The 16,323-nt window shown below is 42.4% G+C and overlaps 2 protein-coding genes across 2 annotated transcripts; one reads left to right on the top strand and one right to left on the bottom strand.

Annotated features, from left to right (window-relative positions):
* The first annotated feature begins 1,578 nt into the window (after nucleotides 1-1,578).
* Nucleotides 1,579-10,742, top strand: LOC139640854 (histone-lysine N-methyltransferase SETD1B-A-like). Its single transcript, XM_071515043.1, has 17 exons — nucleotides 1,579-1,719; nucleotides 1,867-1,971; nucleotides 2,190-2,460; nucleotides 2,579-2,724; nucleotides 2,888-3,649; nucleotides 4,158-4,890; nucleotides 5,470-5,687; nucleotides 6,176-6,311; nucleotides 6,408-6,833; nucleotides 7,193-7,982; nucleotides 8,109-8,289; nucleotides 8,673-8,679; nucleotides 8,786-8,997; nucleotides 9,095-9,220; nucleotides 9,730-9,849; nucleotides 10,186-10,323; nucleotides 10,569-10,742. The coding sequence occupies exons 1-17, from the start codon at nucleotides 1,579-1,581 to the stop codon at nucleotides 10,740-10,742; spliced, it is 4,686 nt and encodes a 1,561-aa protein (XP_071371144.1).
* Nucleotides 10,743-10,884: 142 nt separating this feature from the next.
* LOC139640852 (4-hydroxyphenylpyruvate dioxygenase-like) lies at nucleotides 10,885-15,925 on the bottom strand. The gene is made up of 14 exons (XM_071515041.1): nucleotides 15,865-15,925; nucleotides 15,667-15,693; nucleotides 15,326-15,388; nucleotides 14,875-14,979; nucleotides 14,613-14,655; nucleotides 14,236-14,318; nucleotides 14,025-14,114; nucleotides 13,756-13,859; nucleotides 13,542-13,619; nucleotides 12,946-13,108; nucleotides 12,614-12,685; nucleotides 12,398-12,520; nucleotides 11,907-12,023; nucleotides 10,885-11,770 (listed from the first exon to the last, which is right to left on the bottom strand). Exons 1-14 carry the CDS (start codon nucleotides 15,865-15,867, stop codon nucleotides 11,660-11,662), a joined length of 1,182 nt encoding a protein of 393 aa, XP_071371142.1. The 5' UTR covers nucleotides 15,868-15,925; the 3' UTR covers nucleotides 10,885-11,659.
* Between the last annotated feature and the right edge of the window lie 398 nt (nucleotides 15,926-16,323).

Raw genomic sequence — 16,323 nt, 5'->3', positions numbered from 1 at the left:
CTCTCGAAAGTCTCCTTTAGTGTAAACCGTGAGGAGCGAGGTTTTCCCACAACCTCTGTCTCCTACAATAACAACCTTGAATTCCTCTTGCTGCTTGGCATATCCTTTGCTTTCCCCTGATCCTTTCTGGGTCATGTTTTCTGGAGAGGCAGATGGGGAAGGATGCCTCCACTGACTGCAAGCCCCGGCAGACTGTGTGGAGATAAACCAGAGATAAACAGAGGCCGCAGTAGAAACCCTGTAGTGCTGCAGAAAGGTAAAGTTACTTACATTATACAGATAGCAGAACAGAGATGGACTTCCCTCCACCTCCACTTCATAAACAACATGATGGAGGAGGCTGCATGACCAGATGAGAGGTTTGGAAATGCTTATTAGGAAACAGGAGTACCCACACCCTTTAAACCTGTTGATAGTCCCACCTTCTCCTAATAGGACGTCCCACCTCCTACCTGGGCAGCTCAGCTATTTAGACAGCCACAAAAATGATTGTCATCATCTACAGCTCTCTATCATTACTATGGAATGAATGAAATGTAATCCCAGTCATTACTGAATTTGAAAAAACTCAATTAGAGAGCTTTTTCATTTACAATGCAAATTGATGTGCTGTTTTGATTATTAGTGAGGACTGTAATTATTTCCCAAATGGAATAGGGCTATCGTTATAGTCTAATTAAAGACGCTCAAGCTGTATTGCGGCACTGTATGCCTTGAATTAAAATCCCAATGCAGATAGCCTAAAATTATATTTGCTTTAAATAGACCTAAAGGTTCAGCACCAAATGTAAGTCTTTTTAGCGTTTGCAGATGGAAAACAATCCTAACTTGAACACACACAAACAAACAAACAAAAACAAAACATTCCTCAGCCATTAACAGTAGCCTATGTAGCCTAGGGTATATGGTAATATAGGCTACGTATATGATCATTTCATTTGAGAATTATTATTATTTCTGTGACGGGACTATGAATTAGGAATTTAACAGCAAATTTCACTATTCAGTGCCGAGAAAAATGAATATAGTTTTCCTATAATACATTTTCAAAGGATCAGACTCAATAGACCCTATTGTTATTAGATTGCTTAACAAACGTATTATTAGGGTGCATAAAATCAACATTAAATTCCTGTCGATGCTGTCACCTTTTAACCCCCCATTTTGTTTTTCTCAATCTCACCGAAGGATCTGTATTTCGTCACCCTCACTTGGCGGAAGGATCCATAAACAAACCTGGACGACCTTCTGTAAACACCGAAAATCACAACGTCAACAGGTGCACAATGTAGGTCCATTAAAGGATGACATTTTGGTGCAGGTAAGTGAGATAAAAAAAAATATGTCTTTGTTAAACTTTATTGTGGTTATTTATGTTTTATTTTACAGCCTTAAATACGCGGTGTTATCTTTTAGAAGAGAAGGATACAGGTGATGCTCTCCATCACCTGTTGGGGCGTGTTAACCTACAATGGAGGAACAACGGCTATAGAACAAGCTAGCAGGTAGACTAATCCTGGTGAAGATGATTAGATTACCAGCGTGTATTTGTTATATCTTCAGGTTTTGGTGAATGTAATGGAAAGCGAACAACAACAAACTACCGAGAGAGAGACAGCGCCCCAGTATTGGAGAAGTTGCAAGTTGATTATAGACCCGTCGTTGACAAATGGACTCTACAAAGTGTACCGTTATGATGGACAGCATTTCAGCATACCCGTGAGCATTTTTCAAGCCAATTTATTGTTGCTTCACAGACCTTCCAGTCTTAAACAGATAATATGAACAAGTTCTACCATATGGTGGTATACTATTCCCACAGGCATGGATGTTTTCCATTAAAATAATACTTGCTGTTTACCTCAGGTTGATGACTTAGGAGTGTTTCCTGTGGGTACAGTCAGAGATCCCCGCATCTGTCGGCTGTGGAGCAAATGTGATAGGACTGACCTTTTGCTTCCTAAATTTAAGGTGTGGAATTTATCCATGATTATGGTCACTATGATAATAATAATAATAATGATAATAATAACAACAACAACAAAAATAATAATGATAATAATAATAATGATATGTTGTAGTAGTATTACAAGTGTTATTAGTATTAGTAGTATTAGTATTATTAGTGTTATTATTAATATTACTATTATTAGTATTAGTATCATTTGTTTACCTATATTTCATTCCAGATTGATGAATGTTACGTTGGCCCTATTCCTCCCAAAGAAGTGACATTTTCCAGGTTGAATGACAATGTAAGGGAGGGCTTCCTGACTGACATGTGCAAGAAATATGGGCACACTGAAGAAGTAGAAATATTTTACAATCCCAAGAACAAGAAGCATTTAGGAATTGCCAGAGTGATTTTTGACTCTGTCAAGGCTGCAAAAGACGCTGTTCAGCACCTCCATCAGACTTCAGTGATGGGGAACATTATTCATGTGGAAATTGATCCAAAAGGTAAGACAGGCACACTCTTGATAGGAACTTTAATATTAATTTTCATGAATTGGAATTAGTTGTTGTCAGCATTACTTATGATTACCTTTAATTTACCATAACATGCAACCCTCTCCAGGTGAAAACAGGACGCGATATCTCCAGCTCCTGTTAAGTGGGCTCTATACCCCTTGGACATTGCCAGTGGGCAGCAATGAGCAAACTCTTCAAAGCCTTATTGACAATTTGCCGGTAATTTGCTGTAGCTGTTTAACATTTGTTAAAGCTGCTTTTGTACAGTTTGAACACTGAAGTAACTTATTGCTATGATAATTATCATACCAGACCAGACCAGCTGTTAAGTTAGTAAGTATTTGTAAGATTAAGCTTTCTCAATAAATCTCATGTTCTCATCTGGTTGATCTGAACCATTGTCCACCTCCTCCAGGGCAGCACATCCACCCAGAGGCAGGGGAACATCTCCAGCCCCACCAGCGTCGCTACACCTCTCTCTCTGGACACAGCCTACTCCAGTATTTGGCAGGATACGCCCTGCAGCTTTGGGCTGACACCATGTTCTCAGGGAACCCCCCGTACTCCTTGCCTGTCTGGAACTCCCCTCTCCCAGGACTCTTGCTACTCCAGTCTTCAGGCGACTCCGGTCCTCCAGGGGGAGCCCCCCTCCTACAGTGTTCAGAAACCACTAAGACGAGAGGTCTGCTATCGCAAACCTGTAAGGTATCATGGGAGATCCCGCAAAAGCTCAGACTTCAACTCAATTTTTAAGCATTTCCAGCCGCTGTTCCCCCTCCCTGCCCAAATGCAAGCCACAGGTAACAACCAGCAGCCTGCCTCGTGGGGTCAGAATGCACAATCCTCTGCTCACAACAGTACAGAGCCTTCCTTTCACCTCGCCCCGCCTGGTCATGAGTCCAGCGAGGTGGTCTCTTCCACCTCTAAGGCTTTATCGCTGAACTGCAACTCTCTCAGCATCTTAAGCATTAATGTCATAGATGAGAGGCAGGCAGCAGCATCTTCCCCACCTGACTGCCATGCGTGCGTAACAGAGTTGTCCCCGACTGCTGTTAACGCATCTCCTGGAAGCCCCCATCCAGAGACGGACAGCTTGGACTCCCGCATTGAAATGTTGCTGAAAAAGAGCCAGAGCTCCCACGCCTCGTACTTTGATGGAGGGGCTTTGGAGTCTGCTGTACAAACTCAGGACAGCCCCACTTCACCTTGCTTAGCTAAATACTCTCCTGCCTCAGATTACTCACTTGATTGCACTCCAGCTCTTTGCAGGTCCCCCACAACCAGCCCACAATCCTCCCACAATGCTCTAGAGGATGTCAGTCCAACACCCCTCACTGACAATGAAGAGGATGAGACTATCCAAGCTGTTGCCTCTCTTTTAAGAAACTCCCAGTCTCCCACTTACTCTCATCTCACACATATAGAAAGAAGGGCTAATGCAAACAAGACTCCCTCAGACAAAGATAAAAGAAGACGCCAGTCATTGTTATATCTCCAGGTAATACAAATAGAGCCCTGACATATCTTCTACGCAAATGTATAATACTGATATAATGATGGTACTTTCTAAAATGTATTTAACAGTATTTAAGTTAATGGATACAGGTAAGGACTTCTAGTTGTCATTATATGCTGCTGTACTTCATTCATGAATCAGTCATGATTTTTTTCTGTCTGGCCCACAGGAACTTCATGCACCAAATGAGGACAAGGAGCGCTTTAATAACAAACAATCTGTACCCAGCAAAGAGCTCTCCTCCCTGCCTCAGCCTCCTCCCTCTTCCTCTTGCATTCTCACCACTCAACGCCTTTCCTCCAAGCCTCCCCCTGCCACGTCGTCTGGACACTCTCACCCGCCTGTCACCTCTTTCCCTTTCCCCATCCCTTCCGTTCCCCCCTGCATTCCACCTTTCCCAGTTCGCCTGCCAAACGGCACTATTCCCTTTCCACCTCCAGGCTGGATCCTGCCTCCAGGCCATCACACCGGTCTCCCTGTGCCCCCCCCTCCTATCCCCCCCCCTCCCATTTTGCTTGGGCCCCCTCCACCTTTGATAGCCCCACCCTCTGTTACACACCCTGTGCACCCCTACCCTTTACACATGCAACCTGCTGAGCATTTGGACAAGGGAAATCCCCCAAGGCATGGCAGTGCACCCTTATCATTCTGTGGGCCGCCCTGGCCCAGTTTTCCCAGGTTCAACCCCTTTGTGCCACCACCGGGGTACAAGCCTGTGAGGGAAAACCCTCATAAGGTCACAGTGGAAAAGGTTTTGGGAGTGATCATGGAGGAACTGAAGTCAATCATTAAAAAGGACATTACACGTAGAATGATTGAGGGGGTTGCTTTCAAGGCATTTGAGGAGTGGTGGGACTGTCAGGAGAGGAAAGCAAAGGTAAGTTCACCAGACTGTCATAGCAGTATCCCTGTAATGGCAAATAAAATACATACGTACATATATGATTGATTGGCTGAGTAAATGAACTGTTCTGTGTTCTTTGCCATTCTTCAATGACAATGCACTTTTGAAACCAGTAGGTTCAGTATTATTGCTATTGTGTTGTTGTTTCATTCCTAAGTTTGCTGTGGCTCCTTTGAAAACTGGGGTGGAAACAGTGGAAGAGAGGACCAAACCAATAAATCCCATCAGTCACATCATAGGCCAGCGCAAAAAAATTCAACTGCCTTCTTTCAAGGTAGCACTAAAACCATTCAGCTTCATATGAAAGGTATCAGAATTTGGCTTTTGAATTATGCCATAACTTCATATAATGTTGGCTAACATTGTTATGCAGGTAAAAAGGAAAAGAGTCCATGATCCTACTACATCAGAAGAGCTAGATAATGTGTCGTCTTCTGCTCATGACAATGAGAGTCATCTAAAAGATTCTGGTAAGTGCTTTTTATTCAGTTAGCCTGTATTTATATGACCCTCACTGATCATCTGCTGTAGACTGTAGCTTACTCAAATGTGTTACTGTCTTTCCATGTGGCTTTAGAAGTAAAAATGGGGGATGATATAGCGAGACCTTCATCTGAAAGAGCTAAACCAGTTGGAGATGGCTGTCCATCTCTGAAACGCAGGCATGCAAGACCGCTTGAGCTTGACAGTGATGCTGGTGAAGAGGAAGAAGAGGACAACACACTGAGTGACAAAGAAATTATATTAGGCAAAGAGGAGAATACTGTGCCAGTTGATGATGCTCCTAAAGTCCAGGTAAATAGGGATTTTGCATGAAAAGTTGGCTAATAGTAGAATTACAAATAATGCCCCAATTCAGAATTAAATCAGTGTAACAACACTATTTGAATGAAGTCATTTGAATGGTGTGTTACACCGTTGTAAAAACATTATGGATTAGAGAGATTTTCATCAAGCACCTACACAGTAATATTGTTTACTACTTACCGAAAACTTCATTAACTGTGGTCTTGATCCAAGAACTAATAATATGTGAAAACTAAAAATCTAATCTAATGAAAATTAAAAAAAAAAAAAAACTTTCAGATGTACAGTATGTAACTCATGATGGGTTATGATGGGTTACAAAAAAAACTAAAAAGTTGATTTCAAGTTCTTGAAGTCAAGTTCTTTCACAACAATATGTAAATATATAATAATATTTATATGGCCAAATAAATTCTGGATTAAATAAAGTATAACATATTGCATACTGTAACTGGTCACTCTGTTACTTTCATTAGTGTGACATAGGTGATCATGATGATGGTGATAATGATGATGATCATGAGGAGGAAGAGGAGGCAGTACAAAAACACACCAAGGGTGACGATGGCATCATCTGCAGACCTACTGATGGAGTGCAGTTCTCAGATAGCGGTATGTTAAAAGATCAGACAATTATAGTGTTGTAACTGTGAGCTATGTAAATAATGTAATAAACACTTTGACATGTTCTTTTGTTTTCAATTGAAGCGAGTCTTTCAGAGACCAGCTCCTCAGAAGAAAGCGAATGCTCTTCAGACTTCGACTCGTCTGACTCCTACTTCTCAGACACTACCGACACGTCCTACTCTGACCTCTGTTCTGAAGAGGAGGAAGACACGGAGGAGGATGGCAAGGAGGCCAGAAGTGTGGAGTGTGTAGTGATATCGTCAGACGAGGAGTCGATGGAGCTCGAGCCCCCCGTCACCCCCTCAGCCCCCCTCACCCCCGGAGCTCAGCTGGAGCTGGAACTGGGCCTGCAGGACTGGTCAGAGGGGGCTCATGGCGAAGAACCAGAGGAGGACCGGTACACATCTTGTCAACATGACCCCCGTGATCTGGATGCTATGATGGAGTTCCGAACCAGCGAACACCAGGACCAGGACCTCCAGCCCTCATCACCTATAGGACTTCCAGGTGTGCTGTATCGCAGGAGTTGGAAATAATTCACAGCATCAGGTCAGATAGTGTCAGCTAAGGTGTCAATCAAAGAAAAATATGCTAAATTTACTTTCAAGTACTTTCCTGTGATTGTTTCAACTTTCTTCTATAAAATAAACCATGGAAAGTATTTCCAAATATTATTTGACCCAGGTCTGCTTCATACATATTAACTCTGGGGGGTAAGTGTCAGATTATTATGTTCACAGATTGCTCTTATAACTTGATCATCATTAATTATCTTCATAATTTAGAAAAAGATGTATTAGATGCAAAATGATTGAGGATGTAATGAAAATGCAATGATTTATAATATTTTCATGTGATTTATTTAGTAACAGTGGAGCCCAACTTTGATGTGGAGATGCAGAGTCCTGAATGGAGGGTGGAGTCGCTGGAGAGCATAGAAAACCTGAGGCCCCTCACTCCTACTGGCTGCCTGGTAGACAGTGACCCTGACCTGATGATAAGGACCAAACCATCACCCCCCGTTGTGGAGGAGGTGGAACCACCACACACACCTGGCAAGGGAGTAGCAGCTCAACTGGACAGTGAGGACTCTACAGACGAACTCCTCTTTCTGTCTCCAACAAGCAGTGAGCCTGATCTGTCTCCCTCTGAGCCCCAGGCTTCATACGCAGTGTACCAGGACATGCCCCAAACCCCCGGCACAGAGGAGAGGAGTAGATGGACTCCATACAGGTCTGGGAGAGTTCCAGCCACGCCAGGCAGAGAGATAACCCTGTCAGAGGGAAGCACAGCGAGGAGTCCACCTCTCAGCAGCCCACTCCCTGTTCCTTCCCTGTCCAACAGTCTCTACATCAGGACGCCACAGACGCCTGGAAGAGACATTATCCTCCCCCGAAGAGCCGTAGTCCACAGGAGGAAGACAGGAACGGTGACCGCCTCGCAGGGAAGGAATGCCTTCTCGCCACTTTTGTGTGATGAGTCCGTCAGAGACTCTCCCATCATACTGTCCTCTCCCTGCAGCCTCTCCGACTCGTCAGCAGAGACTCCTGATGGGAAGAGTCTGCGGATCGGTTCTGGTGCGAGGATGAAGCCGCTGCAGGGGCTGGAGAATATGCCGGGCCTTCTGGACGAGGAGAATAGGAGAGAGACAGAGAAGTGCTTATTGAGGAGAAAACAATGGAGGTGGCAGAAGATGAGGAGGAGGAAAATGCGACAATGGCAACGACAGAGATCACTAAAAAGAGTCACGGCTTCACTCTCCTCCCCCAGTCGTCCTCACAGGTGCCGCTCACTCTGGGAGGAGATGAGAATCCTCCACAGTGTTTGGAGGGAGGGCCTTGATGAAGAAGATACAAGGCTGCTGCAGGTTACATATGAGAGGCTGCAACAACAGGATAATGGTTTTGGTTGGATCAGTGACACTGTCTGGATAGCTCATCCTCATATCCTTTTAAACACACAGGTGATGAATTAAAATCAGAGCAAGGAAGACTTATAGTCACAGCTAAGTCAGTGATGATGTGTGAAGAGAGCATGAGAAGGTCAGAGGGCATGACTATCTTATAGGTTGTTTCTTGGTTCAGGTCATATTTTTGACAATTAATAATTAAAGGGCTGCACAATAAATTTAGAAAAAATCTAAATTAGAATAAATCAATTCTATCATGCCCAAATGAAGTTTCATTTCCTAACTTATTTTGGCAAAAAAACAACCTGATGTTCATTGCATAACTGGGGTGTTGTAAGTAAAGGGTTCAAGAGAGGGCTTCAGTAATATTTAATAACGAGTTTTAGTTTCATGCCAGCAGTCACAGTGTCACAGTGTGGTCACATCACATTTTTCAGATTGTGAGTATCTCATTTTGAAATGAAACTCTTCAAATGTGGGCAAATGCAATTCATGTAGCCGTCATGATTTTCATGACTTTGTTAATAATGTGCGGCCGTTGTGTTACCAGATTGGGCCAGTCATGAATCTGTGTATGACCTCCTTAACCCCTCCTCACTGACGGGAGTCCTGACAGAGAAGACAGAGGAACACAACTCCTGGCAGCACAGCCACATGACTGGATCTGCCCGCAGCGAGGGTTTCTACAAAATCAGCAGGAAGGATAAAATGAAATACCTCAACACAAGGCTGGCTACAGAGCTTCCATCTACCAGCACTCAGGTATTAAGGGGGCAAAGTGTGGTTATCTCTCTGACCAGTTAATTATATGCAATGCTTAATATGAACAGACTGGATGAAGGTTGTGTTTTTTCAGCAGGGAAAGTGCATCCCAGCCCAGCCTCCGACCTCTTTGCGTGCTGGATCTGACTTCAGGTCTGAACAGCGCCGCCTGCTGTCCTCTTTCAGCTGTGATAGTGACCTGGTCAAGTTCAACCAGCTCAAGGCAAGTTATGAGTGAAGATATTCACTGATAATAATATACTCCACTACACTACAAAAAAGCCAGCGCTAAACTAATAAGAAACATAAAACTAATATGAAAGCTTTCATTCCAAGATAATGAGATCAAATAAATTTTACCTTAAGTTCACTCGTCAATACTTCAAAACCACATATGGTTTTGAATCGAAAACAAAACAATGGAAAAAAATATCTCCCTTTGGTCAACAAAGTATATAAATCCAGGTCCAGGCACAGCTATGAGTTAAACATAAATTGCCTTTATTTGGAGGAAAAATAAATATAAAAAGTACTACCTACGCCTTCCTCAAGGTGTACTATGTTTTTGTATTAGGATGTATTTTTTCCCCATTGTTTGTTTTCTGTTCAGTTCCTCCCAACCCATGAGCACCTGTAAAGCTTGTCTGAAATAGCGGCGCGCTCCAAGAGCAATTCTTCACCTGGACCCATGTCTCATTTTGGAATGAAACTCTTCATATCTTTATGCCTCAGTTCCGCAAGAAGAGGATCCGTTTCTGCCGAAGCCACATTCATGACTGGGGCCTGTTTGCCATGGAGCCCATAGCAGCAGATGAGATGGTGATTGAGTATGTGGGCCAGACCATCAGACAGGTGAGACAAACACAAACTTATGCTGAATGGCAGATCTTACATGAGGCAGGGAAAATTAGTGAAAAACCCCCAACAATCACCACTGAGATGCTCTTGAACAAGGTGCTCGTCCCCCAATTGCTCCTGTGGCCCAGTGGGACCCTGTGGTTGTACTGGGTAGTTTCCAAGTGTGTAATTGTATGAATGCGAGCAGGGTGGTGCTGATGAAGAGTGTAAGTGCTAAGCAAACCTTCCCTGGATAAACAAAGTTGTTTTTTTTTTTTTTATAAAAATGGACACTGTTGGACTGGATATACACCTCCCATGAATGGGCTTATCTGTTCTCTTCCTCCTCAGGTCATTGCCGACATGCGGGAGAAGCGTTATGAGGACGAGGGCATTGGGAGTAGCTATTTGTTCCGGGTCGATCAGGATACCATCATTGATGCCACTAAATATGGGAACTTAGCCAGGTTCATCAACCACAGCTGCAATGTAAGTAAGAGCTGGTAGGCAATACAGAACATTACAAATATTAACCTGAAGACCTGAAGATATACTGGCTGCTGTCTAGTCTACTGTTCATAACATGTCTTTCACTGTCCACTTGCCCTGTGGTGGCTTTTCCGTTGTTTTTCTACCATATGTGTCAGTATGTATTATGAGCCTTTGTAAGAATGTTGTTGTAGTTGCAGTTTTGTTACAGACTTTCCATACCTGGCTCTTTTTTTGTCTTTCAGCCTAACTGCTATGCAAAGATCATCACTGTGGAATCTCAGAAGAAGATTGTCATCTACTCCCGGCAGCCAATCCACATCAATGAGGAGATCACATATGACTACAAGTTTCCCATTGAAGACGAGAAGATCCCTTGTTTGTGTGGAGCAGATAGCTGCCGAGGCTCCCTGAACTAACCGCTAATGCGGTGCGTCATCTCCAGCCCCGCTTATGCCTCTGTTACGGATTGTGTTTTTCATACCCAGTCAAGAGACACTGTAAGTCTGACATTGGCTTGTAGTACTCTACTACAAAAACACAGAAACTTGAGATGTGGCAAGAAGAGCAATTTTAATACTGTTCCAAGAGCAGTCAATAACAGTCTGCAGGTCATGCAGGAGCTCACAGACACAGTCCAGTTTCAGAGAAGGGATGAAGACTGGTGCTGCTCTGTGAATACGGATTAAGCCTTTAATAAACTGACCTACACATCACTTACACCAGGGATGGGACTAAGCACCTGGAACTGCATTTTTATAAGGATAATATGATGTATAGTAAGTTTGTATTGACCTCAACAAGTAATTCATTGTCCAAATGAATACATACATGTATAGTAAAATGTTTTCGTTCATGAGAGCTAAAATAATGTTTTGCTTGTGTCAAGCTTTTTAAAAACATTTTCTTGTTTACATTGTTTGAGAAAAGAAGTGGTTGATTTTATTGATAAATGTTGAATATGTCCCCCTCTTGATAACTGATACAAATTACAAAATACAGTTGCTCTTTCATACAGACACACAGGTAACATTACAATGCAGCACTTTTTAACACATGCACTTAGAATAAATGCTAAATTGAAGTAAACAATATAAGTCACAAAAAATGGAGTAGGGAATAACAAATATAACCATGGATTTTGTTTTTTTAGCATCAATAAACTGATGTTTTGTGCGTTTTTATTGTGCGTCTCACATCATCAGAGTATTGACTTAGTATGCTGCATATACTGTAACAAGTAAACATGACCCTCCAGACATAATGTCTTTTCAGAATAAAATAATAGAGCTCAGAGTGATAGTTGCTGAGGCATCATAGAGGGGAAAAGCTGGATTCACATGCTCTTCGACACTCCATTTGGTGTCAGGATAGTCAAATTTCCTCTAGCGTTCTGGTCTGCTTCAATGGCTTCGAAAAGAGACTTGAAATTTCCTGCACCAAAGCCCTGCGTACAAAAACACAAGCATAATACATCCAGTTATGCTATAGATAGCTAATTGAAACCTTTACATAAAGGTTTCATAAACCTTTACATACATCTTTTTTGCCGTATTAAAACACCAGTAGACTGGCTCCCTCACCTGGTGGTTATGTCTCTGAATGACTTCCAAGAACACAGTGGGACGATCCTGGACCGGCTTGGTGAAGATCTGGAGTAAATAGCCGTTGTCGTCATAGTCCACCAAGATCCTCAGCTCCTGTACACGAGAAGGAAATGGTATTACAAGATTATATTTATGTATTGCAAGGAATTTCTCCTGCAAAGGATCATGAAGCTGAATTAATGACTCCATGTTTGTTGTCTGTCATCCTGTGTGCTCCTTACCACACCAGATATTCTATTTACATTCTGCTTTTGTGCTCACCGCGGTTACAGAATGAACTTTACTGTGTCACAATGATTATGAAAACAGTATATAATCAGTTAATAAATCAGACAATCCCCTTCCATAGCATTGCACATGGACCATTGGACATGGTTACTATTAGATGTGGACACAAAGATGCTGTTGCGTTCAAAAAACTGTGACTAAATATAAAAACATCAGGTTCACACAATATTAGTTCTGACCTGCAGAACATCCAGGTCCTCTGAGATTTTGAGCTTTGACAGTTTCAGCTTCTCTCTCAGCTGTTTGTAGTAAGTGTCTGGCACAGACATGAACTCCATCCCACGCTCCTTTAGGTTACGAATCTACAATAAAGAGAACGGTCAGAGAATTGTTCTTGTTGCTACATCTAGGATGCAACGCCTTACTATGCTAAGTGGAGCGTCCTGTGGACTTACTGCAGTGATGATATCTGATGTGTTCATGGCAATGTGCTGGACTCCTGGACCTCCGTAGTACTCCACATACTCCTGTTGGTGAACACATGAGAGGGCAGGATACCTTTCATTTATCCATTATCCATTCAGGTATCCACTAATTATACCAGATTAAGAGTCCATAAACCTGAATATTTGTCAGCTTTTGACTCTAAGTACACTGATAACAGTTAATGAATCCTGTATGTCTTTGGTCTTACTCAGGTCAAAACTTCTTACTGTTACTTTTTGATTCCAAGTATCAAAGCTTAACATTGTTGAAGTGAGTGTGAACATTGCTGAAAAGAACATGCCTGGATTTGAGACTTGCGCTTCCCGATGGCAGGCTCGTTAATGGGCATCTTCACAGTCTCCTCATAGTTTGCCACCACAATGGAGCGCAGCGCACTGAACTCTGTCTGCAGCTGCTTGTCATCCACTGACCAGAAGCGGTGAAAGAGAAGGTTTTTCTGATACCTGTGATATCATGAAACAGGGGTCAAGAGCCATAATGGAGACAAGTCAAACATCACAAATTGTCCTACATAGCAGTAGTATTTCCATAGGTTAAATCAGTATTTGTGTTTTTGACTTGGACATCACCCAGCACGACTGGAATCTCAGGATTGCTTTACTATGTGACTTTCACACAAGCTTTTCAGATTAAAACCCCCAATTTGTGCTACACTCCTCTTCCCAGGATCATCCAATGACCTCGCTCATACACAGATCTGCCTCGCCCCTCCTTTTCATACGATGGGGCGCAAACAAGATCCAGATGTGGGGAGCTTTGGGGAAACAATCCAGGGAAACTGCTAAGTCATGGTGATACCTGACTCATGCCAAAAAGGCAGAGTTATGTAATACTCAGGCACCCTGTGACCCGCCCCTCCATGCAGAAACACATTACCATTCCACCACTGGAACCATCTCATCATCTGGTTGGTTTCCCACAACATGATCGATGAAGTTCAGCTTTCCACTTGGCCTGCAAAGAAAGATGAACGCAAAATCATACAAAGCATCAGCATAACATACCTAGCTGTAACACTGTCTGAAACTGGCATGGTTTGAAATATTTTTTTTTTCATACACCAACACCACAGTAAATGCTCCATACTCACAGTTTGGCTAAGGACGGGTCTCGGTACAGAGGAGGCTGGAAGCCTGGAAGAAACAGCCCACTGTATGCTGTCCTCTCCACAAATGTGTGTGTGGTGTCTCCATACTGCAGCAAACATAAATAAGTCTACTATCCTGACACTTCCTGGTACATTCCCACATTATCTTATGATGAGCTGCATTCAAATTGTGAGCAAAACTTTTCCAGTCTAAGTAAAGTTTTATCTAAATTAGAGGTTCACATGCATCAATATGAATGACTCCCCCTCACCGTCTGAAGCACAGCCAGCTTTACTCTACCATGCTTGTCCTCCAGTGTGTGGGGCTCCTTTACAATAATTGCACCTTGCTCTCGAGCTTTCTATGAAGCGGGAAAAAATATCATTGCATTCTTTCAGTTAAAACTCTCACGCAATGACATTTATTACTGGCAAGTGACAACAACTTCAAAAGTGACAACACATTTAAGTCTGGATTATTACCTGCACTAAGAAGTCACAGTCCTCCACTGTAAATGCAATATCCTTGACACCATCCCCATGCTTGACCAAATGTTCTCCCATCTCTGAGAACAGACATTATTTAAACACAGTTACAAAATATGATAAGGGATAAATTCATCACATGCAGGTATGAGGAATAAAACCCAGTGGCTGGTTTCCCAAGAAGCTCTTTGTTCTTCTTGCTGTCCCAAACTAATGCCTTTCCTATGCCTGGAAAGTGTTTCATTTTACAAATTGATTTTCCCTGTTTTATTTTAGTATAAACTCCATTGAGCATTCTTTGCAATTATTTCCGCCTCATGTGTGACGTGAAAGAGTTGTGTAAAGAAACAAACCAGCTGCTGTCAGTGCCATACCTTTGTTTCCAGGATTGAGGGCAGATGAGAACACATAAACGATCTGTGAAAGACAATGGCCAAAACATTTACAAGTTGCCATTTCCATCACCATCCATCGTTAAAATTACATTTTAATTGAGTCATTTCCCAATTCACTTGCTTTAAGATTACTCAAGAAACCCAGAGATTTTGAGCCAAACATGAACATGAACTTATTATACTATATAATCCCTTAGGTATGGTGTGTAGTTCTGGGCTCAAGCCACTGAGGATTCCTTACCTTGCCTTGTTTGACTGCATGGGACACCACATCTCGACTGCCTGTCTCCAGACCCTTGTATGCCAAAGGCTCAAATCCCAGCTTGTTACAATAGTATGATGCAGCCTGTTGAAGCAGAAGACAGCCTGTTTTGTACTTATCAATAAATAAAGTGCATTTCATTTGAAATTAGACAAGATTGCCCCAGACTGGCTTTTTACTGTGTGATAGCGCCATCTCCTGGTGATCAAAAGTGAGGTTGGACTCAGTTTGTGCTGTAATTAGCCCTGAAGTAGGAGGATGATGTGGACTGGGGTTTCACATGCCGAGGCCCCCCACCCCTCTGGAGAACCAATAGCCATGCTGAGAGTGTACAGCCTAGCCCTCCATCTCTGAGGAAAGTCAGGGAACTAAAAAACACAATGTGTCCAAAAGAGAGGAGAGGACAGCCAGTAGTTATGGATCATCATACCTGTTTAGCGTTTCCCACCCAGAATGTTAGGTGGTCAAAGCAGAGGAAGCGGCCCTGCTCGTGCTTGAGATACAAAAAGAGAACAGTTTAATAAGTGAAGGGTCTTGGAAATATTGACACATGGATTCTTAGAATGCTGCAGTTATAAAACACCTCAAGGACTTCTAACAGGAAAAACAAAGGTAGTAATCTGTAGCTTTTACAAACACTGAGCAACAAATTAACCAGATTTCAGTGCAGCGATTTTCCACTCAGCATCCATCTGCCTAATAAAGTGCAGCATCACATAATCCGCTCTGTTGGCTATTCAGTAGGACAAAATGTATGTTCAGGTTACCTACCTTTTCACCTTTATCAGTGTATGTTGTCTAGAAAAAAAACCATCATACAATAGTGTTGTTATACATGATATCAGTGTTACAGTGTTAAAGGACATTGAAATAAAGTATTCCTGTGCAAATAGAAGGTCCCAGTGGGCAGAGAGCAATGTAAAATAGCCATTTAAATAAAAAATAATTCAACAGTTGATATTCACTCACCATCTTGTTCCTGTTGACCTGACCTCACTGTTTGAATGTGTAATCTACAGTGAAGTCCTGAGTTTGAAGGAATGAGAAGGAAGTTTTCTAACTCCACGCCCACCGGTGTGTGAGGTGGAGAAAGGAGGAGGAGGAAGATGAGGAGGAGGAGAGAGAGTATCGATGCTTATTGCTCCACTGCTGGCGTTACACAATGATTGCAAAACCCAATATGTAAATACGCCACAGGTTTGACGTGTTCCTGTGGGTAAATCAACTGAATATTTTAATCAGTTATGTAGCGGTAAATACAAAAGTGGTTAAACTTTGACATCCAGTTGGTCATCAGCAAAGCAATAATTTGTGCTTGTTTCCTTTAAAAGACTCTATCTACATATGACTTACATACTGCTTACATACTTGATGCTACTGACTATGATGCATACCATGAATTTATGTCAAATAAAAATGTGTTTATTA

This window comes from Centroberyx affinis, unplaced genomic scaffold, assembly GCF_046629955.1.
Source record: "Centroberyx affinis isolate AG114_WGS23_722 - 3 ecotype Tasmania unplaced genomic scaffold, CSIRO-AGI_Caff_v1 ptg000297l_1, whole genome shotgun sequence".
NCBI lineage: Eukaryota > Metazoa > Chordata > Actinopteri > Beryciformes > Berycidae > Centroberyx > Centroberyx affinis.
Note: the sequence above shows the minus strand (reverse complement) of the source record. Positions and strands in the feature narration are given on the sequence as shown.